The sequence below is a fragment of the Buceros rhinoceros genome, unplaced genomic scaffold (assembly GCF_000710305.1).
Source record: "Buceros rhinoceros silvestris isolate BGI_N320 unplaced genomic scaffold, ASM71030v1 scaffold14867, whole genome shotgun sequence".
Taxonomy (NCBI): Eukaryota; Metazoa; Chordata; class Aves; order Bucerotiformes; family Bucerotidae; genus Buceros; species Buceros rhinoceros.
In genome coordinates, this window is record NW_010424143.1 from 75,179 (window position 1) to 99,309 (window position 24,131).

The following is a 24,131-nucleotide window of genomic DNA, read 5'->3' on the forward strand; positions in this document are numbered from 1 at the left end:
ACACCTGTAGGCTACTCCATCATGGACAGCATCATCATGGAGAGGGTGAGGTGGTGGTGGACATCAGGTGAAGCCATATGTAAAATCATAGTTTCTGACCATGCCTTTTTAATGCAGCTGACTCGGATGTACCTGGCAGGAGCGGGAGGCAGCTCGAGGGCTGTTTGCAGAAGCAGGGCTGCAGAAGCAGTAGTGGACAGAGAGAGCTCAGAGGTCTGCGTGGCCACATTGCACTTTGCAGGGAGAGGAGGTGCTTTATCAGCTGTCAAAAAGCTCACTGCATCCGGAGCAGGCAACTCTGCAGTTGTTCTCCTAGTTGATGTTAACACCACATATGAGACAACATATAGAGAACAAACCTGTTATTTGATAAAAAATACCAAACAGCAATGGACAACTCTTCCTAGCTGGTGTTCTTGCATCTGTTGTAGGAAGAACAAGTGAGTAGCAAGCGAGGGCTTTCTTTTTTCTTCCCTAGGAACCAAATACTCAGCCGCTAGAAAACAGACCATGCTGAAACTGGTCTTTTGGGGCATTTTTACTGCTGAATCTTGAGAGCTTAGAACCACAAAACCAAACTATGTGGGTAGTTTAAAGTAGCAACTCAAAAAATAGACAACAAACTTGAAGGAAAGCACAACCAGTATATTAGAAACTAACTAGTTAAGTAGACGACACTTTAGACACTGCAGCTACTTGGCTGCCGATATTTAAAGCCCGAACAACATCAGGGGGATGTGGTGTGCACCTGGGTAAGGCTTCCAAAGGGTTCTCACAACCACAAGTTCTCTGAAGTAAAAGAAAGCAGAAGGACAAGTAGCACTACCACAGGAAAGCAGTATTTTTCTCCGTATTTTACTTCCTCTTGTTTGTCACCAAACCAAGACAACCATAAAAGACCTGACAGTTTTAGTTCAGTCAGTCAGAAGCCTTCTCTGCTCCCTAACCTGACGCTCATTTGCCAATTAAATGAGCAACTCCTGTCTTTGCAGACTCCCCTTTGCATGAGGACTACAACCAAGGAAATTTTTTAGGAAAATGGTTGTAGACATGTCAAACCTGCCAAAAAGGAGATCTGGCTGAGCTGAGGAGAGTACAGCAGCAGTTACAACAATTCATGACAAAACAGGGGTATGCACTGATCATACCCTTTTCGTGGAGTTGCCCTCAAGTTCTCCAACACTTCATACAGCATCTTTGTGAAGCTTTTTAACCCATTAAAATCAAAGCCTTGAAGAAGGCAAGGAGAAGGGGAATAAATCATACTGGGTATATGCTCCAAAGGGAGAGCAAGCAGACTCCAAATTTTATTCATACATTGTACAATGCATTTTCATTTTCCACTTGCTTTGGCAAGTAGCTAGAAAAGGAGTAAAAAAATTACTTGGAGGTTACTGTTTCTGCAGAGAATATTCTTGGCTGAACACTAATCAGAAGGTGCACGATAAAAATTAGGATTATACTAAGTCTTTGTATTTATGGCTATCAGGAATAATTCTATTAAAAGGAAAGATAAAAGAAGGCCAGTTTGACTGCAAAACCCATGTACATAAAGACTTGCTGGCACTAGATCTGCTTTATATTAGCTATATATTTCTCAGGAAATGCCAGATTCTGTGTTTTACATGGTCTAAAGTTGCCAGGATGACTTTTTAAGATGACTTTTTGCAACTTTCTGGAAAGGTTTTTGCTGTTAAACCTAGAGGAGGACATTACATCTACGAAAGTAGGTAATAATTCACTATAAATTACAGTAGTTGGCTATATTGCTATATGGCTATATTAGGCTTTCAATAAAGAACTAAAACGACAATAAAAAGCATTATGCTTTATATTATGAAGTCTGCCTCATAAGCAGCAAACCTAACTTTAATCCAGTAATGAAATCCAGATCCTTTATACATCTCACTGCAAGCTCCTTCTCCTTCTTGGTGGTTCAGTAGTGGGTGGCACAAATCACAGGGCTTCAGCCAAGAAAAGATTGAGCCCATTAGGAAAATAAGACCTACACCAGTCATCGACAACAAATGCAGGGGTTTAGCAGCAAAAGCAAGTCTGCTGTCCCTTGGATGGCCAATTCTGCTTTACTAAAAGTCTGACATGGCACGCAGCAATTACGCCACACAGATCTGGGGTAGCTGCCATTTTATAAAAATGGAGTTTTGAAGACCAGCTTTGGGTGTATTTCTCACCTAAACAATGTTATAAAAGCAGCGACAGAGGGTCAGTAACAAAACACACACCAAACTCAGTTGCTACACCAATCACTTCTCATTTCAGGAGAGAATGAAGACTACGTAGCTTTGTCAAATAGCTAATGTTCTCCTTCCCACACTCAGTGCTAATCCTTCCTCCTACAGCGCTGCTGAAGCTGCTCGACTCATCATCTACTTTTTTGCCTATTTGTATAAATACTTCAGCTCTCTCGACCCATCACAAATGAAGCTGTCCATTCTGATTTCCTGTGGCTCATTTTAAAGCTGCTCTCTTGCTAGGTTAATTTTGCCAAATAAACTTAGAGGCATAGGTTCTGAGTGAGAGTAGACTTAAATTTTCTTTCTCTGCACAGAGATCCAGAACTAGGATCTAGAAAGAGCTCCTTGTACTCAGTACTCCAAGTACTCAGAACGCAGTAGTTGTAGCAGTGCCTACACAGATGCAAGGCATCGGTGGCTCAGTAGGTGTAATCATACTAGAGTTTCAGTGGTAGACATGAAAATCGGTTACTGAAGTAGTACTTTTGCCTTTCTTATCCGAGGGTTTCTGCTTTATTAAAAAAAAAAAAAAGAGTATGCACAAGACTGTTAATGAATCTGCTGAGCTTTATGGCATTTCTCTTCTCTTTCCCCCTCTTACCATTTCCAGGAAAATCCCAAGTCATGGCAGATTAATAAAGTTTATTTTAAATGAATTACAGACAACCCTCTCTCCCCCAAGATAGACAAATCTAGGCTAGAACGACATATAGATAGATCATCAACTGAATTGAAACACCCTCTGAATGATTTACCTCCCAGGAGCTGCTGCAGCAATTTGTTCAGACAGTCTGGGAGAGGGGACGCTGCCAGGGGAGGACTCTGCAGTTGGCAAAAGCGAGGCTGCAGGTTCTGGTCTAGCACCGTTTTCACTCCATTCACAGTAATAAAACCAAACGGAGACACACAAAGAGACTTTTACTGCTTGAAATAGCATATTATAAATAGTATGCTAGTGTGCATGGAAGTGTTAGTAAATTGAAAATTGGGGGAAAAAAGAAAAAACAGAGTTTACAGCAACATACAAATAGGTGGATGAGGCCAAATACACTTAGGAAGTGTCACACTTTTAGTGAAGGTTGACAAGTGTTCTGCTGCTTATGAACTCAGAAAGCCAAGTAGTGGCATTTACAAAGATGGAACATGTATATTTAGTATTACATTATGTGATGGAAAACTTTTAGGAAATACTGGAAAAGAAACAGATACAAGTGCTAGTGGAATTCAGCCCCAAAGTTTTATACGCTTCTTGCTGCAACTTTTTTAAGATGTTGATTTTGTGAAGGCTAGGCTATACATTTCTCCATATTTTTTCATATCCTTTCTTATTTCAGTTGTGATAGGGAGAAAAAAAAATACAAAGGAAATGTTGTCTTAAAGCCCTCTACTTGAAAAAAGCACCTGTCAGACATCTCGCTGTAATACACGGAACTAAACTCCCCAAACTACGCAGACTCTGGAGATGTCACCTGTACCAAAATTTCCATGCAATCCTTTACCACCTATGAGGTCTGCTCCCTGGTCATTCCTAAGTCCATTCAACAATTTTCAGCACTTAAGGCTCCCTGCTTTATTAAGGTATTTAATTTTGTATGGTAATATAAAGTAATAAAGACAGCAATGCCTACTCCTGTGGCTGATTTAGTCTGCTCAAAACTTGTGGTTGTGATTGCTCTCTATCTGTCAGCTTAATTTATGACTTATTAGGCTGTTTCAGGACTGGCCAAGAGTGGGACAAATATTTTCCAGTGGCTATGGATTAGCTAAACTGGAATTAACAAGTGGATTAACAGATCTGGAAAATCCAGACACATCTTCACTCAGGACTACGAACTGACTCTTCAGTTCAAGGCCAAAACCAAAACTGCACCTGGTTGCTCAAAATGAGATGGTTAAACGTGAACATCAAAAAACACACTTGGGAATAGGGTGCTGCAGAATTAGAGCTAATCAATTAGTTACTAAAACATATAAACTTCACACAAAGGCTAGAATTTGCCTTTCCAAGCTTTGAGTAGCTGGTTTAAGAGTTGTAATTTACACATTTTGGTGAGGCTTTTCTGCTTCCTATCCTTCCAGCTGCTGAAAAGAAAGGTCTATTTTATCCACACAGAAAATCTGTACTGGGTTACAGTTCACAGATAACCAGGAACAAAAAAAAAAAAAAAAATCCACAGAGCACTTGTCTTGGACAACACCTGTCTGAAAAGCTGCATGTTATTAAATTTGGGAATTTATCTGTAGATTGCTGATGGAAGAGAAGTTTCTGTTTCATTGTTTGTCAGATTTGTCCTTCAGGTGATCTCTTAAATATAAGCTTATTTGTTGATATAAAAGCCCCACTCAGAATATCTTTTCAAAGATCAGATGTATGCTGGGAATCAGGCAAGCACTAGGACATGTTTCCACAATCCATTGTTTTGGAAGTAGTAATAAAGTCCAAAATTTAATGTCAACAAATGTTGCGCAATGCGGGTAGTATTGGGCGAATAGATGACATCTTTAAAGCAGTAAATGTAATTCATTTCACACGTTCATAAAACATTTTTGGAATTAGTGATTTGTTACTATGAATTTATAGGAAACTAATACTTTCTGGCAGCCTTTCTCAAACTATTCTCATTCCTCTATGACGATCCATGTTTAGTTTTAATCAACATAGAGGCTTCTTTACTTTGGATTAGAAAGGCCTTTTCTTCCACTCCTTGCTAAAGCAACTCACCCTTTGAAGGGGTAAAAGCTGGTAAGATAGATAAACATAATGGTAAGTTAAATACCAACGTGAAAATATCCTCATTACATGGGGGCATCTTCAAAACATAAAAATACCTGAAGGTCAAACCATTCTGCTCTTATGAACAAAACTTTACAGAGAGCGAGTGATAAACTTCCATCATTTTCATTGCATTTTTGTCCTCTGAGACATGCATCTTCCTGTCCATTCATAAAAAACTCTTCAAACCCCACAAAACAATTTTAATACATTACTTCACATTCCTGCTTTAATATGCAGAATTCTAACAAATTATTATATTGAGGTGTATGTGCACTCAGTAACACACTTGAGTTTAGTAACACAGTACTCACTACCAAGTTACATGATAGGGAGGAAATTAAAGTGATTGGCACTTCTCATCGAAACAGTCTTTAGTGAAATTGAGCGATAAAATTACTTTCCCCTACTGTCCTTAAGGACTTAACCCAAAAGGTGGTTAAGACGTGCTTGTCCATCATTACCAGTGCAAATCTAATTGTACTTTACGCTGTGCATTGTTAGGCATCCACATGGGTGACTGTTAGTGTTAGATAACTTGGCTATTACCTGAAGCCTCCATTTTCTGTTTGGCATTTCCTAAAGATAAAATGACAAATACTATAAGCTATGGCTGTATAGAAGTATAAACCATTTGAAAAGGAAACCCAAGCTTAAAATGCTTCCAAAGGTCTCTGTATCTTTTAATTTTCCAAGCTGTGCAATATAAAAAAAACCAAAAAAAAAAAAACAAAAACACCACCACCACCCCCCCAAGTCTGAAGAAGCATCGTGAGTGGACATCAGCAATCTGTTCATAGGACCACTTCTATCAGAAACGTGTGTAGATCAACTGCACAAACCGTAAGTCAATTGCAACAGTTCTCATTAAGCAGACTGAGCTTTTATATGTGCTTTACAATTCGTCTTAGAGGTTTGAAACTTCTCCGATTCACGAAGTGTTGCAAGCGGCTAGAGCAAATTTTACTTTGCAGAATTCTTACTCCTGTAGCCCCCCCCATAAGGTAAATAATTTTACTGATTTCTGCAAATCTCATGTGAATCTCAGCAACACAAACACCCTGGTTTTAACGTGATCAGGACCTCCACTACTGCGATAGTTTTGTACAATACAGATTGTTTTTTACTACACAGCAGGGATTTAACCGTTTCTCTTACTATTATCTGTGAAAGTGCAATGAAATTACAGCTCCATGCATGAGAAGACTATTCAAGGAGTTGGAGAGACTCAAAAGAAAAACAGACAGAGCTAAGATAAAAGCAACTTTTATTAAAATACTCTTCAAGCTTCAGAAAGCATAAATTAACGAATGTGTAGCTACTATAATACATTATTTTACAGGAGAACCATAGGGTCATGAAGCTTTTATAAACACAAGAAAGCCTACAAGCTTCACTCTGTAATAAATAAATACGACTGTCTTGTCTTGTTCTTGTTACAGGATGTGTTAAAGCTCTTACAGGTACACAGCAACATTCTGCTTGATTTTTTCTAAGTGTTCCGCAATATGAACATATTACTAGTTTAAGCAGTAGAATCTTTATACTGAGCTTGCACTTCAATTTGCAATATCAGAATTTTTTTTCTTTACTTTTTATTTGCTTATAAGCAGTCCGTCTTCTTGCTCTACTTTGTAAAACATTTACAACCACTCTAAAACTGACCTGCTGAAAATCTAGTGAAATCCAAGATAAATATCCTGGTAAACACAATAGTTTGAAATATGTGCATACAGTCCTTCATCTTCTTCGCCCAGCCCCAAAACCAAAGTAATACAATTTCTTATCCTTTTGTTCATAGTTTTCTGCTTTCTAATGACCTACAGTAACTCAAACTCAGAAATGCAAATGACTCCTTTAAGGCAAAAGAAGAACTGCAACAGCCATCTTCTCCCCTGCGCTGGGAGATTCAGTCACCCAAGTTGTTGTTTAAAATATGTATTTTTTGTCAACTAGTGATTAGCACAAAAACACTGTCATCTCATTTTTTACACATCAGTAGGAAAGTGTTAGAAAAGTATAGAAAAGGCTAGAATTTTTCTGCAGTAACGCTAGTGAAATAAGTTGGATTTGGGGTTTTGGGGGGGGTTTTGTTTTGTTTTTGTTTTTTTTCAAAGCAGATGGAAAAGAAGAAAGGAAGGAAGTGCTAGTATTTTGCTTTAACAACTTGGGTAAAATCACTGGACATTAAGAGCACGTGCTGAGACTTCATGGTGCCAGTCACGTAATTTTGTATATTTGGGGCTAAAGGCGTGGTGGGGAACCTTTTCCCTGTGGAAAGAAGTGACAGAAGAAAAATAAGAAAGAAAGAAAGAAAGAAGTTTGTCTCAAGCAGTTTCACAAGCGAGCATGCGAACTTCATGCACTATTCCTATCCGGACATTACCTTTCTCTTTGTCAAAAAACTGGATCCAGTGTCAGGCAAAGTCAGTAGAAAAACTCCCACTGACTGCAAGAACCACTATATTTAGCCACAGGTTAGTCCTTGTTTTGAACAACGCTTATCCCAAAGCAAGGAGATAGCTGACCCTCGTTCACAGTCCAGAACGGTAATGCTTTCCAGCTCTACCTTGCAACTGAGCCACACTCGCAAGTCAAAAATGCCTCGTTACATTTAGGAAAATGTTGACAAGCTGACCTCATACAGAAAATCAAATCAGTCCAAGTTCACAGAAAATCTCAAACTCCTGCACAAACATTAATACTGGACTGCACCAACAAATTTAGAAAGATTGGTCTATGGAGAAAAAGATCTTGATTTTTACATGCTGAAGTAGAAAGCAAAAAAAGAAGCAACATTTTAAAAAACACCCAGATGTCATACAAATGCACCAAATGCTATCAGTCAAGAATTAAGACATGCAAAGTATTACGGTAATAAAAATATAAAACATCAACTCACTTAGTCTTCTTTGCACCTTCATGTTCTGGTTCTTTCACTACAAGAAAACAGAAAATTTTTATTTTCTAAGATACTGAAGGCACTGTACCACCTTACACTGATGCTCTCCCCGTGCCAATGCATTCACCGCAGCAGGAAATTACAAAGCTTGTTAGGACTCCTCGATCTTATAAATGCCCCAATGGAAACGAGGTGTATCCACAAACTTTAAGAGCGCCTTTGCCAGAAGGATTGCTGAGAGGTGGCGGCTCTGGTGGTCTCTTCCCTTTCCCTTGGCCCACCCTCCATACTGGCATTGAGAAAGGGAAGATGAATGGAAGTTGAGAGGCATTTATTTTGGAAGAATATCCAGCTGGTTTATATAAGGTGATGATCCATGCATCTATTTGCAGCCAGGGTATGACCCATCAAGGTGCTAGAGGACTGTACATGGGATAATGTAAATTCCCAGCCCTGATTTTAAGTTCGGCAAATCTAGATGCAGTGACTGTCTTACAGTATTTGTCACCATGATCAATTTGTCAGTATTGGATGACAGGTTATTTGATGTTCACGTTTTGTCTTCTGACCTTACAAGGATTAATGAAGAGAATCCAAAGATAGGCAATGATCCATTGAAAGACTAGCACAATGCAGGACCACAAAACAATCAGGTAACTGTCCAAGTTCAGAACATTTATCACACATGGACAATAATCCTTATTTAGGGAGATGCTGTCATTGGCTTCTAGAGTAATTTTGCCAGAGAACTAATAGTTGATTTAATCAAATCTGTCCCAATGAAGGGGTTCTGATTTCCTCACTGCCTTCCCTATCACAGCACTAGCTGAATGAGATAATCACCTCTGCATTAGCTCCCTCAGCCTGAATGCGACTGAGCTCAAACCTCCTGAAGGCTTTTACACAACATTACAGATCTCAGCCAATGAATTATAACTGACAGCATAATATGAAATTGATGTTTGATCATAAAATTATATGACAGGGAATGACCTTCTCCATTCCATTGCACAGTACACGTAAGTAGCATAAGCAGAGGATGGAAAGATGACCTGGAATAAACAGGTGCTATGGATGCCAATGGTGCCAATGACTTCGGGTGTAGAAGTAGAACTTTAAAGTCTTATCTAGAATGAATATTAATATTCCATGCAGTCAGGGATAATGTCCAGTAATGTATATGTCATGAGCTGTTCAGCAATTGCAGGAGTTTCATAAAAATGTTTTTCTAATATAGTCTTCTCAAACTTTTTTGTATCGAAGAGCTCACTAAAGTTCTATCTACTGGATTTATTATCTGAGAACAAAAATGCAAGGGATGTGACTGAATCCTTTTACTATTTCCCCCTGCCCACAGCTTTTAAAAACATCTGTCCAAGGACATTACTTTTGTTTACACCAAACTACTCACTATGATCAGTTCCAGTGATTTGGGCAAGAATGCGGAAAGAGCGGGACTGGGTGGTGCCTGTCCGCGGATGCCAGTCTTCAGTGTCTTCAATCAGTCTCTTCTTGCTAGCATCACTGTGGGTGGGTGTGTGGTAAAATTCCGTATAGGTATCCACAATGTGCTTTCGCGGGGGGCTGCATCAAGGATAGGAGAGAGCAGTGAGTGAAAAGGTTCAGAGACCACCTGGGTTGGAGTAGCTACACAGACACAGGCAGAACTGTGACTTTTCACAGCCCTTAAAGGCATTTTCTGCGTTTGGATGCAGATGTGCAGTAGTAAGCTCTACATGCACAGCTCAACACTTGATTCAGAGAACTGAATCAAACACAGCTTTATAATTACTCTAATCCAACTGAAATGTTCTTCCTTGTTTCACTGCTATTAATTTGAAACAGTAATTAAAACAGTATTATCAAGACATTTACATGTTTAAACCTTTACCGTTTGGGTGGGTTTTTCCTTGGAGATCACAGAGTAAGACAGCAAGAGAAAGTTTTCCCGGCATAAACAGGAAAAGGAGGAAAAGAAAACAAGAAATAAAGTCAGAAAGTTGAAAGAGAAGTGCAGCTAGTTATTCTAATGAATTAGTTTTGTGGGAAAGGGCACCAATATACAATTAATAGTGATATTTGCATTCTGCTACCCAAACTGCAGCACAGAACTCTCACATTAAACTCACAGTGACTTCCTTACAGGGAAGGGGGGGATTTGTTCTGGTAAAGCAGGGTAGCCTAGGTCGGACCAGGTGCCCCTTGACAAATTCTCCCGTGGTTCACAAGAGACAAACCACTAGCTGTGTGCAAGGGCCACCCCATACGTGCCAAGTCCCTCACTCTTGGCAAAACCTGGATCAGAAAGAGACCATCTGAAAGTGACCATCTGGAAGTGTAGGTAGCTATGTTCTGGAGCGTAATCTGGAGATACCGATGGTTCAATACCCTCTCTGAAAGTCAAAGAAGTGGGGTCATCATTGCATCTGGAGCTTTTCCCTGCAGTAACCTGCATGCTATTATCAATCCTCACACTAGCAGCCTTGCAAGAATACTGGATTTTAAAGCTTTGCTTTCAGGAACTGATGTAAAGTACATGTAATGGCACTGATCAGTTTAGGAAAAGGGAACAGAATATTCATATTATATATATATATTACCCCTAATTTCTTCAATTGCTTCCCAAAGCATTAATAATTAAGACCCTTTAAATGTACATTTATTTTTATATAATTTGCAGATTAACTGTGCAAAACTAGCTCCAGAAACAAATTCTAATAATAATTAAAAAAAAAAAAAACACACACAAAAATCAACACTACAAAACTTAAAAATTCACTTTTATTTTTGCCACTACTTCCCTACTGTCCAAAGTATTTCTGGTTAAGAAAGGTGGAGAACATGAGTGAGAATAATATACATTAGTTGTCAAAAAGGGACATTCAGTGGAGTGAATTAGTAAATACTTAGGTGTAAAAGAATACTTAAAGGAATTATGTGAAAGGTAAAAAAATTTTATCAAAAGATTTAATTTATTGACACACAGTGTTAGTGAAGTACGTGTAACACATATCAAAGTTACTAAAAGAGGGAGGGGTATAGAAACAAGGACAGTGGTATTTCCAGGATGGAGTACAAGTTGTACCGAGAAAAATGAAATAAAGCATCAAAACAGTTAATAGCAAAAATAAAATCTGAAAATTAAAGCAGCAATTAAAGGTGTGGAACTACAAGGAAATGTAATTATTCACGCGCACTTGACTGCATTCTAGCAACTACCACAGGGGAATAACTAGTCTCTCAACATTTGTTCAAGGTGGTATTGTAAACAAAATAACTCGCTGGCTTCTCTTGTGGATACCACTGGTCCCTTTTTTAAGGCTTAAGAGCCTGCTAGTAATGACTCATTGAAGCAACAAGGGGGTGCCAGAGACAAAGCAAAATTCAATGAGACAGGCTTGTCCCTTAACTCAGCCTCGAGGCAAGGGGAAAAAGACGAGCCAGTAAAACCTCAATCATATTTATCATCCCCAATACGTACAAACCACAGTATATGGATGTCACTCTAATTCTGTAATATCGATTCAGTATCCAGCCTTTCATTCAGTGGCCCTCAGACCATTTTTCCTTTATACTGTCTTTCACCATTTACTAGTTGTATTACCAACAGCAATTAGCCATAGGTGCACCAAGAATTTATACACATATGCAAACAACACACAAATGTTCTGTGGAATACAAAGAAATCTGCAAAATGTAACAGAGCGAAAAGCAAGATCACATCATGTCCAATGCAGACAAAACCATTAACGACTCTAAGAAGTTACTAAGGAAAGCTGAAGCTGTTTTGCAAAATTTAAATAAAACTCTGTAAGAGCTACAATTTTGCAAAACAAGAATACATGCTGGTTATTCCACCAGGAAAAACAACCAGTGCTGTTGATACTAACTTTGTCACTGTTGTTATCTGCAAGGGAAAAAAGAGTATTTGATGTGTTAATACATTCTTTGCTTCTTGAAATACTAAAGGAGTTTCCAAATTCAAGCTCTGATAAAGCCATATATTACGTAAGTCGAACTTACAATCATCAAGAGAACCTACAAGGGAAAAACTTAGTCCAGCTGAGCTTAAACTGAGTGAAGTCTGCGGTCACCTTACCTGTTTTAAGCAGCAGGCACATTTTCATGCAAGTGTTGGCAAGAAGGTCTTGATAAAAAGTATAATTGCACGCAGTCTAGTGAAGGCCAATTACTTTCTTTCTAAGCCAGGACAAGGGAAACAAAACCTCCCTCCCCATCCTGAAATGAAGGCAAATACAGTTTTCATCCTAAATACGGTTAGAGGGGAGCCAGGAGGATGGGAGAAAATTGAGTACGACAAGGTACGTGGCTGAAGAAGTGCAATTACTCAGCAGTGCTGCCTATGAATAAGATACAAGTTGCCTTTTTTTTTTTTGAAAATTAGTACAAAACACAGAACCACGATGGAATTTATTTCACATTGACCAGTTATTCCAAATTTTGATGATTCTGGTATTTCATAAATGACATTGACTCCACTTTTAATGGGGAGATAGCTAGGCATCATTGTAAAAATGTAATTTTTTTTAAGTAAAACTAAGTAGTGTAGCAGCAGCCCAATGTATAATTCCTTCAGGGGCTTTTTGTTTGCTTAGTTTTGCTTTCTGCCTTAGGACTGCAAGACAGTTGGATAGCCAAACACATTACTGTAAGAAAGATGGCAAGATAAAGTAGGTTTTTACAACTCTAAATATTTTCAAGCTTTCCCAAACTACATCTGCGAGGTTGGCAGTAAGACAGCGATTTCTTCACCTGTCAGTTGTGATCCTCTTCAGTTAGCATTATTCACCCCCTAACCTAACTTGGGCACATAGCAGCGCTCACACAGTCATCCTGTCTTGATTGTCAAGTGCTTACTCTAGCCTGCAGCACTTCCTTCCAGAAGACTTAATTCTATTGCTATTGTCCCTCTTTGTCAGCACTAATTGCTGTTTTTGAATACTCCTTACAGAGTTATTTGCTAAAATAGCATTCCTGGAAAGATAATGATGGTTTGCCAAAATGTATTCAATAAGTCTACCAGCTTTGAGCAAGTTCTTGGGATCTCTCGATTCCATCCCACTTCTACGCAGCAGGGACTCCTGCCATCAGCTGTTTAAGAGGGCTAGACGTTACCATGACAATGGTGTGACGCGAAATGCCTACCGACTGTATAGTATGAGTCCACATATGGAAAATACTGGTACTGCAATATAAAGGGAATAGGTACCTAGAGAAATATTTTCCCCCCATGAGAAGCTCAAACAAAAGCACAATTTATTTGGTATTTTAGTTAACGTGGATGTTTACCCTCCTGTAGGGTTCTGTGGGGTATATACTTTATATACTGAGAGAATATCAGAGGACAGACGCACTGGGTCTATTCCTCTAGCCCCTTTCCTTGGGGGGATGGGAAACAGTAACCGCAGGTTACTGTTTTTTAGGTTTTAAGCATGGATTTATGTTCTTAAGACTGAAGAAATACCTGCAGTTCCTCTCCTGCCCTTTTTATTGACATCATTCAATCTGCTGGGCACGGAGGCAAGCTGGCATGGGACGGCTTGCACAGCAGTCGTGGAGAACCACCCCTAGGGCGCTGCAGCTGTGAGTCCTGCTCAGGAAACAGAGCAGCAAGGTAGGTCCGAGTGCCCAGGACTGCTGCTGGGCTCAATTTAATTTATTAATCTATTGTTTTCTAGTCTAGATGCTACACCAGATACAGTATAAACTTTTTGTGCAGTCTTACAGCCCCTTAAATGTTTGGTCTCCGATATCTACTTTAACATAAACAATTATTTGAATATCAAAATTACTAAAATTTTAAATCAGTGCTGCTTTTTTAGGGTAAAGGTAACATTTCAAGTTGAGGTATTTACATTATAACACTGGAACAAAATCTGCTCAACCCTGACAGTTTCCTCGAATGCATCTTAGAGTTTCTCATGTGTTGTGCAGAGATGAAATGCAACACCTGTCCCTTTGCCTCCCTTATGGGACATTTCTCCACCGGTCCTGCTGGGGCAACAGCTGGACTGTCTCACTTCTGGCCGTCACAGCACCCCCTTGACCCTTCTTGACAGACCGCTCTGCATTTTTGAGTGCCCGCTGCTTTTGGTCACTGTACTGGGAGTCAAAATACACGGTGAAACACGGACATTGAAATCATTACCGGGCTTGTTGTAAGGTCCAGAACACTTTGTGATACAACCCACCATGTAAAGCATTTTGTAGTCCCGATTCAACTTAGCTGTGACACTCCGTAAACTGATATGTCACTCCTGAGAAAGATCACCACCGACTGCCTGGCTTGGCCCTTTGGAGCATCCCTTTTAAGATGCGAGTCCTTCCTCAGAGATTTGCTTCTGAGGATTAAATAACTCCTCCAAGCTGTGTTTTACTTAGCCCTTAAACAAGCCCAGCTTTTTTCCTGTGAGGAAAGACCCTCACAGCAAAAAAAAAAAAAAATCCCACCTACCCATTTTGCTGTTTACTCTCCCCCTGGTTTTCTCTGAATCCTCGTCGTGGCCCCTCGGCTACATCCTGGGTGCCATTGCCAGCAGCGGCGCTCGGGGCGGCATTGTGCGTGGCGGCGGGCTGCCGTGGGACATTAACTGCAGGTTTAGCAGCGCTCGGCATGGGCGACCGCTGCTCAGCGTTAGGCTTGGCATTAACATGCAGTCCAGGTGCAGCAAACAGCGCTGGGGTGGCAGCTGCCAGGGATGGAGCTGCCGCCTGCGCCGGGGTGAAGGCAGAGGATGGTGATGGGATGGAAGTGACTTTGGAGGAGGTTACGGCTCCAAACGGCCTTGGTGTCTTATTGAAAGCCACACTTGTCGTGGCAGTGACTTTGGGTGCAACAGCAGAGGCAATGGGCACAGGTTTAACTACTTCTGCAGGTTCTCCCTATGCGAGATGAAAAACAAAAAAGAAACACACAAAACCACACCAAACGCATGCACATTCCTCAGCTGGGATTTTTGCTGTTCTCAGGAGATAACCTGCCTCGTGTGAAATGAAGAAGCAGAAAAGCAAGCTTTACCAAGGCTGCAGCCATGAAATTTATGGAAAAAAGTGAGACATGCATTTTAGGAAAGGGAATGATCAAAGCAGACACAATCAATATGAAATCTCATGATGTTAACTCCTCTCACCCTACCCAAAGCAGACACCCCAGAAATCAAATTCAAGAGAAACTGAAGAACCACTCTTTGCAAAACCCATTGGGTAAGTCACACGTAAAAAACGTTGGTGTTTTTTATTTAAAAAAAAAACCAACCAAACATATTCCACCTCTCAAACACAATTTGAGATATGAATGTTCCCCATACACAAATGGCACATGTGTGTATATACACACACTGCACATACGGATCTGTTGATATAGCCCTCAAGAGTGGAACCAGAGCCCTGGATCTTGTTTAGACAGGCCTTTGACTTCAGGACTCAGTAAGCTTTTCTGCATCCACTGATATGTCCCAACATCTTCATATACCCTTGTCAGATCAAAATACACAGGGGAAAAAAAAGTGGTTTTTTTTTTCTTCCCTGGGAGCTATGTTTTAACATGTTAGTTCCCAAATTGTGGCCTTTCAAATCATGGCCAGCAGAACAGTACACTATGTGTACTGTACATTATTCATGTCCACTGGAGAGGACTTTCAAGTACAGGCCATCTGTAAGCATTTTCAGGTTTGCAAACAGCCGTCTTATCAAAAAAGGAGGGTTTGAAACTATTGCTTAAAAAAAAAATTTAGAAGAACTCAAGAATAAATAATTCCCCAGGGCTCTAAGGAAGGGAAAGTGGGGAAATTGTTCTCTGAAACTCTAGTATTTAGTTAAGCTTCTTTCAAATTCAAAGAACAAAACCTATCCTAAACCAAAAATAACACCACCAAAAAACCCTACTACTGTTTCTCTCTTAGCAGTTGAGGAAAAGGTTTTAAAACAATATCTAAAAAAAAGTTCTGAGAGTTGGAAGATAACATTTATTCACTTTTTTTCTGTTTTGTTAGTCATTTGCCAGGTGCTTCAATTCTTTTTCAGGAAAAAAAAACCTCCAAAATTCAAATGCTGCAATATTCTTAATGTAGTACATGGAAGTCAAGCATGATATATTGAAAGGAAAGTTTGAATGACAGTGCTTATCAACAACAGGGTTTGACAGATGGATAAGAGTGCCACATGCTTAGTTACGATGATGATGATGAACATACCTTTGGTACAATAATAAGATCAGGTTTTGGTACAGAAGCCACCCTGAAAGCAGAAGAACAGACAGATAACCATGGAAAACCAAGTTCTTTAATGTTTAAGGATTTCCCCCGTCCAACTCATCATATCCACCCACAGATACATAAAATATTTTGTTTTCTTTCCTCTAAAGGAAACAAGAAACATTCAAGGTAAACCTACAACATTGTTGTTAATGCAAGGAAATAGCAAAACCAAACTGGATTAATTTATCTAAATACAACATTATGGACTCTAGAATCTATCATCAAGTACTATTTGATTTTTATATTCATAATTCCGTATCACCAGTTAGGAGAATTTTTTAATTGTTTTTAATTATTTTATAAGAAACTATGTCACATATCTCAAAAGCTCCAGTCAGATAAAATTCATTTTAAATAGCACATAACCTTTACTCTGGCTTAAAACTGAAAGTTTCCTTTTAGAACAACAAAAATCCTTCTGAAGGACTTAGCAAGTTAAGTAATACAGAATCTCTCTGCACAGTTTTTGGTCTTCAAAGGTAAGGTTAATATCATTTGAAATCCACAATAGATGGCAAAAAAATTTCTTCCAAACAATAGGTGCAATGTAACTACTATGGGGTGGTGGGAAGGGAAGGAAAGGAAGCATCACAATGGAAAGAATTGAGAAAATAATTTACAGATTTTGTCACACCTAAAGTGAATTGGCAACATGTTACAGATAAAGGCATCTCACTTCATTGTTGGAATTTTTTTCCCCAGATTTGCATATATGTGGATAAATACACCCACAAAATTAAAACAAAACAAACAACAGACAGCAAAAAATCTGACACATTAACATTTTGTCTGCAAATTTTGCTGCTGATGCACTTGACACTTTTCATGCAGTTTCAGTAGAAAAATGGCTTCTTGCCACATCTGAAAACATTTCTGGCCATATTTGGTAGCTGCTCAGAAAAGCTTGCACCCTTAATGATCCAAGAACCAGCAACCATATCCTGTCTGAAATCACACAACCCCGATTTCTGACAGATCTTCTAAACAGGGTTTTGAAGAACTGGATTCACATTTCTGAAAGATAATTTTCTGAGGAGGCAGAAGGGTTCGTTTAATTGGAGATCAGCTTACAGAGGATATAATGTAAAACTCCTCTATCTTTATGAGCCAGGTTTTCTATTTCTACCTGGAAAACATGGAGAGGTAGACTTGAATAAGGCACACGTGGTCCATTTAACAACTCTTGTTTCACTTTTCTTCCTTAATTTTCTTTGGGTTTTTTTCTTTTTTTTCTTTCTTTTTACCAATTACATTCATCAAAATGTTTATTCCTTCCCTCAGTCATTTGGCCTTCAGGGCTTATCAGGTTCCCGCAACAGCAATCCTGGCAAGTTCAGTAGCTAACTTACAAAAAGGAACAAACATATAATCTACACGCTATGTCGTCGGGGAAAGAAAGAAAAAAAAAAAAAGAAGAAAACACCATCACAAGACAACCATCTTCTGCACTTCACCTTCACCATTTGTGCATCGCTGCTGACACACATTATGTCCACATCAACAGTAATTCTCAAAGAGAGGGTTTTGTCTGCTCTGAGGAACAGGTCCCGTTCTCCCCTTTCCCACAGAGCATGCAGCCTATGAGAAGGCTGACCTCCTGCCCTCTGAGGAGCTGGGGTGCATCATTAATCACTCTTAATTGCAGAGTTGTCAACTTGCAGCAACAAAAGCGACAAGAAGAAAGAAGAAAAATGCCAACACATACGCAAACTTTTCTTTCTTTTTTAAGACCAGAGTTAGAAGGAAACACGCATCTCACTCCATACCTTAGGTATACATTTGTTGATTAAGTAACTTGGAATGTTTTGCAAATTTATTAAGTTGATCTAGCAGTAAGAAGTAGAAAGACATTCAAGTCAACTACCATATTTCATGCTTGAGAAAAAACCTTACAAAAGTCATCTTTGAAAAGAGTCATGCAAAATCAAAAAAAAGGATGAACATGAGGCTTGTTGACTGAAATGTTCCCAATGTCCTTTTAATGTTGGATTCAGACAGCATAACATTACTTTATTTCCCCCAAACATACTTGAAACGAGGACATAAATTTGTATGTCCCAGACATACTTCAAACAGTTTAACTTGGCCTTGTTGACTTCAGACCATAATCACCCTAAAATCTGTGATTTATCCCCTATCATAAAAAGAAAATGCTCACCCAGCAAACTGAGCCACCAAGATATGAATGTGAAAAGTGTATGGTGATTAGACAAGACGGTACAAAAGGAAATGCACACTGCAAGCGGAGAGGCAAAACACATTCATTTAAGAAAATACTTCCCTTAAGAATTTGATAGATACGACCTAATTGCACAGCAAATGAAATGCAGAATCTTGTACACTTTCTTAGCTGTTCACACTTCACTTGCCACCTAGCAATTTAAGATTAGGATTTCATGCTGGTTTGGTCACACTAAATGTATGAATAACTGACAACAAAGGCTTTCCAAATGAGATGACACTCTTACCCTGTTACTGCTTACTAGAAACACAAGATAACTTGAAGCAGGATATTTTCTGAATTATTTAAAACTAGCAGTTCAGTATATGAATTTATGCAACATTTTCAATAACATACAAAGAAAGGCATAAAAGCTCAGTATAAATGCTTATTATAAACAACAGACACAAAAGACCTCGGCAAATGGTTAGTTTTGAGCTTCTTATGAATTATAATAGACAATGAAAATAGAAGCAGTAGCCATCGCTCACTGACAGTCTAGTACTGAAAATGAAAGTGCATCAAGTTTTTGCACAGGCTTCTCCATACAAGCCATTTGTTCTTTCAAGAAAAAGCTATATTTAGCCTGTGTAAATAGTTCATTTTGACCAAACATGATCAAATTTTCTCTCTAAACATACCACAAGTCATTCCTCTCTGATGAATACCTTTGTGACATTTAATGCAATTCAAAACATTCCAACTTCCAGTGCAGCCTTATTAGGAAAATGCATTAGTCTTCTCTTCGCTGTGAGCAACATGCCCAGAAAAAACTATTCATTCTTTAAATTCTCCTTTTATTCATTCCCTTTCCAAGTATTTCACCCATTAAAAAAAGCACACAAGCGATTCAACTGAACCTTCTATAACTACCAATAACTGGAAAAAACCACTATTAAAACTAAAGCTACAGTATTTCATGCTTCTGCATCTCCAAAGACCAATCATCAACAAAACCGCTGTAATCTCAATAATTAGTATGATGGAAATAAATTCAATGCAAAGCAGGATTCTTTGGACAAGTCTCAGGTGTTCTGTGTTCACACAACAGAAGACTGAACTGTCGGCCAATAAATTACTAAAGCTTCACTGAGTCTAAAATCCAAGATGTTTCAGATTTGCCTCTTTTCTGAAATCCATTTAAAGTCCCACCATCCTCAGTCCTTCTGTCCTTAGTAAAGGCACTATGTTATATTCATAACTTAAAAAGCGGATGCTGAACTCAATGGAAAAAAAAAAAAAATCACAAGAGGGTAACTGCACTTACGAGCCCCTCTGTAATGGAGGGGAGCACGCAATACGTGTATTAACACAGGCATTGTGTTCAGGGTGTTTGTGTCTCCGTTAACTTAAAGGACTGCTCATAAACTCTAGTGTGAGGTACAACAAGAAACTGCAAAACCTTCATTCCTGAAATGAAGTCAAGACTGGAAGATTTTCCACAAAATTGTGTTTGTTGCTCTGAGCTGAAACTTTCTAAGGGGAGGAAGGAAGAAAGGAAGGATTTTTCCCCCCGTCTCTCTCATTTTCAAAACTAAAGCGTTTTTCCTAGCAGATCATCAGGATACAGTTTCTGGCAGCAGAGATGACATCCTCAAAGACACACTGGTCAGATCCTCCTTCCTAAAATGTGATCTTTTGGTGGTGTAGTCTGCACTGCTGTTCATTTGCTTCACTTTATTTCTAGGGAGCAGTCGGTTGACAGGGCAGAAAGCTAAATACATTTGCCTTCATAAGTTAGCCAACTAATGCAAAAAGATGACAAGCAGAAAATGTTTAACATACATAAAAAGCCATTACTTTCACTAGGGGTTATCTGAACGAAAACAAATACAGATGTAATTTAAAGCACAGAAAAAAGAACAATCCAAATATATTTATTTTTTCCTTAGACCCAAGCCCCTTCTCTGTCACAGACATAATTCATTTCTTACCATGCTGGCTCTGGCTCAGAGCAATAGAAAAGCAAAAACGTTCTTAAGCTTGTTCTTTCTTGCAACTTATACGCTATCAGAAACGGTTGCATTACATACACTAATACAACATACAACTACATTTCCCCCAGTTTTTTTGGAAACATACACACTGGGCCAGGCAACATCAGCTGATAAATTAGCACTTGAGTGATCTTGCCATCACCAGCACATGTGGCCTTCAGACTGCAAACCTGTGCACATCCCAATGCATGGCAAAGCAGAGTTAGCAAACTTACTAAGTACTACTCAAGGAGCACTGGAACCTGTCGCAGTCATTGCAAAAAGGAGATAAGGGGTTTTTTTCCCTTAAGAAACACGGTAACATTTTTCAAATCTATACTTTGGTCATTATGCTTGCTAACATACCAACAGATGGCTGTCCACAGTGTAAGTCGTTCTCTTCATTCTAGTTTGCTATGTCAATTTTCATTCAGTTGAACGTACCAAATTATGGCAAATATGGGAATGTTAATTACAACCAAACAATGCAGGCCTTAGCAAACACCACCTGCTTAAGGGAGCAAATGGCAACTTCAGACCAGCAACACAGAGAGAGAGAAGATGAGATGCATAACGGCATTTCAGATACCATACCACTCCACGAGTCTTGGTACGAACATCTCATTATGAAAACTCATTCTTACATTAAAAACACATTCATTCTCCTCTCGCCCTACAAAATACAGGCTGCAAACTTGCCATAACTCAAACAAACAGTGCAAGACAGTTGTCTCAGCATTAACAAAGTATTGAAAGGAGTTTTTGTGAACGCTGCCTTTGATTGTGAAATCTCAGAAAAGATCTCTTCAGTCAGGTGAACCACTTTAAACAGCTTATAACTTTCAGGCTTCAATTCCTTTGAGATGAGTCATATTTCAGGGATTATGCTGAGAATATCGGTATTTGTTTCTTGACAGAATAGTCCCTTGAGATAATACTTAACACCTTACTTCATTTTATTTAGCCTGGGAATACTAGCTGGTGAGTCATTCTCTATGTTTTCAGTAACTTTGAAGGGGGTTAATTAACAACCTGTAAGTGTCAGCATTCTACATTTGGTATATACAGTACAACAGCTTTACATCCTCACACTGAACACCTCCCGAGCACACTAGATTATGATGAAGCACTAGGTCATGTAAAAGCAACACAAATTAAGTTCTTGCTTTACTGGTTATTTGAGAGTTGGCTAAATCAAATGTGCGTTCCTCCTTTTTAAAGTTAAATAAGATGTGGGATTTCATCATTATGCGTTAAAAGTAAACAGTGCTGACATTTTCAGAGATAAATAAGCTGCCCTCTCCTTTGGTATTCCTATCCACAAAGGATTAGTTGTTTTCGAGACCTCCCAAAGGCAACCACTGCTCATAGTCTCATTCCTGTGGTCTGTGGCAACCCTACTGAATGCATTTGTAAAGAGAGTTTAAGTGGAGACAGATAATATTTTATTCTATTACAGCAAAACCAAAAACCAAACAGAAAGCTAAGGAAAAAATACCATGGAATTACCTTCTGACTACCAGAGACTTTTAAAGCCACGGTTTTCACTCCCATGAAGGCAAAAGGTTCAGAAACCTGAAGAGTCCATGAGTATGGCCATAATTGGACTGGGGGGACATATCTAACCATACCTACCCATGTCTCCCTTGGCCAGAGCCCAAACAAGTAAAGCCTCCCAAGCACCTGGTATGGTCGGTGCTTTACAATCCTCTGTGAAAGATCACTGCCGGTTGTCCTAGAAAAGCAGCCTATATACACGTGGCAGCTCAGCATGTCTAAAAGATTAAGTTTGGTAGGCAGGAATCCCATCTTGCCACTGCTTGGCTTCCCACAAGTGACAGGAAAATTAATGGCTTGTATAGAAGCCCTCCTTATACATTAGCTTCTGTGACGGTGGACATTTCTGTCAGTTATGCATTCTTACAAACTGATTATTTTTCTTTTAAGTTTTCCTCGAGCTGTTTTGCCAAGTAATAGTATCCACATAACAGTTAAGTGCAAATAAAAAGAAAAAACAACTATACTCGGGCTTTTAATAAAGCAGAATTTATACATTTGATTTACTTTAGAAGTGCTTATTAAATAATAATTTTAACATAGCAAGCTACCTTTTTAAAATATGCTTAATGAAAAGCATAGGTCTAAATGACTTGCAGTCTTAAGTCAGTCCTCCAAAGCTTTCAAATAATAATAAAAAAATAATGCTCAACTTCATGCTGACGTGAGGCTGCCATCAAGTCTAGGTTATAATTTAGGAGATCCAAAACTAAACACTAAATTATTTGTTCCACTGCTTTCCACACTATGGTGACTAATGTTTAAATTCCCTCCTTTGTCTCCACCACAGTCCAAAAAAGCTTGAAAGTGTAGTCATATCTATTTTAACTAGAAATTCATGAGAAATAGCTCCCTAATCCCCAACATATCCTTACTTGGGATTTTGGGGTTTTTTACCCTTTAAGTGCATGCTTGGGAATGAACATTACATGAATAGTTTTTCTCTCAAATTAAGAATCCGGCACTTTACAGAGCCATTAGATTATTTTATTTTACTACTTACAGGAGCTAAGCACATCTCTTCTCTACAAAGCAGCTCACCTATCCATGGCTTCAAGAAAAACTGAGGAACGTAGTGGAAGCATATTAACTAAAATGAGACAAAAGTTGTTTCTGAGGCATCAGGCTGCAATAACAGAGATCCCAGAAGTACTGCCCAGGCGACTTCAGCAAAATCCCAGCTGCTTCCTCACACCTTCTGCTTCTGTGCGACTTAGGATGATACAGGAACAATAGGAGCAACGTAATACTACAACTTCTGAATTTCCATCTGTGGTGTTTGGAGCTACATGTTGTCTCAACCATGTGGACATGTGGAGAACCTGCCACAACTGCCTGGCTGTCAGGGAAATCGTTGAGCCTGGGACTGGTCCAGAAAAAGCCAGGGACATGGTAGAAGTCACCAGTAAAGACACATGATGCTAAATATATTAAAAAGGATGGACTCTGTTTGTTATAATAGGATATGCTACGGTTTTCATTTTTTCCAACTATGGTCAGTAATACCGTTAAGCATTTGTCTGACTCCCGAGAGCGACCCACCACCAAATGAGCAATTTTCTTTCCCATCCAGCTCCCCAGACCTCTCTTTCCTGTCTCCTATGCCACCCCAGTACAGAGGGATGAACATGCATCCTCGAGGTTCACAAGCCCAGGTCCTGGCTGACATACTGCCACAAGAATGACCACAGGCCTTTCCACAGCAGGGACACTCTCGCCAGCATGTACCTACACCAGTCTTCACTGAAGCAGGTGTGTTTAGCGAGGCTCCCCCAGGTTGTCCCCAAAGGGTTCACCACCATAGGGGGTGGTGGTTGTGGACAGCAGAGCTGAAGCACTACAAACCAGATTACAGAACTACTACAGGAACATTTTAATGAACGTGCACTTGGCAGAAGTTAACTTTCCACTACAGGTCCTTGCTTTTGTTGCCTTTTATCATTTCCGTGTATTGTTTATGTGTTTATATATTTAAGGTCACTGGTTTGCCAGCATGTATTGTAGGTCTAACATGCTAAGAAAAGCTATGTCTCAACATAGCTATCTAAAGATATAGCAAAGAGTCAACAACTTCAATTTGAAAGAAGCCTTAAGAAAACCTCTGACTATTGCATCTAGAAGACCTCAGGCTAGCCCGGCCAACAGGTCTCACCACACCTTTGAGGGAAAGA

At 39.2% G+C, this 24,131-nt stretch overlaps 1 protein-coding gene across 1 annotated transcript in view; it reads right to left on the bottom strand.

The window, feature by feature from the left end:
• Positions 1-7,205: 7,205 nt before the first annotated feature.
• PDLIM5 (PDZ and LIM domain 5) overlaps positions 7,206-24,131 on the bottom strand; it is a 77,523-nt gene continuing 60,597 nt past the window's right edge. The window contains exons 3-8 of the mRNA XM_010140683.1: positions 16,127-16,186; positions 14,406-14,474; positions 9,822-9,839; positions 9,342-9,514; positions 7,931-7,967; positions 7,206-7,299 (exon numbers count right to left, since the gene is read on the bottom strand). Of these exons, the coding sequence (XP_010138985.1) occupies positions 7,206-7,299; positions 7,931-7,967; positions 9,342-9,514; positions 9,822-9,839; positions 14,406-14,474; positions 16,127-16,186 (451 nt within the window). The remainder of the gene's footprint in view (positions 7,300-7,930; positions 7,968-9,341; positions 9,515-9,821; positions 9,840-14,405; positions 14,475-16,126; positions 16,187-24,131) is intronic.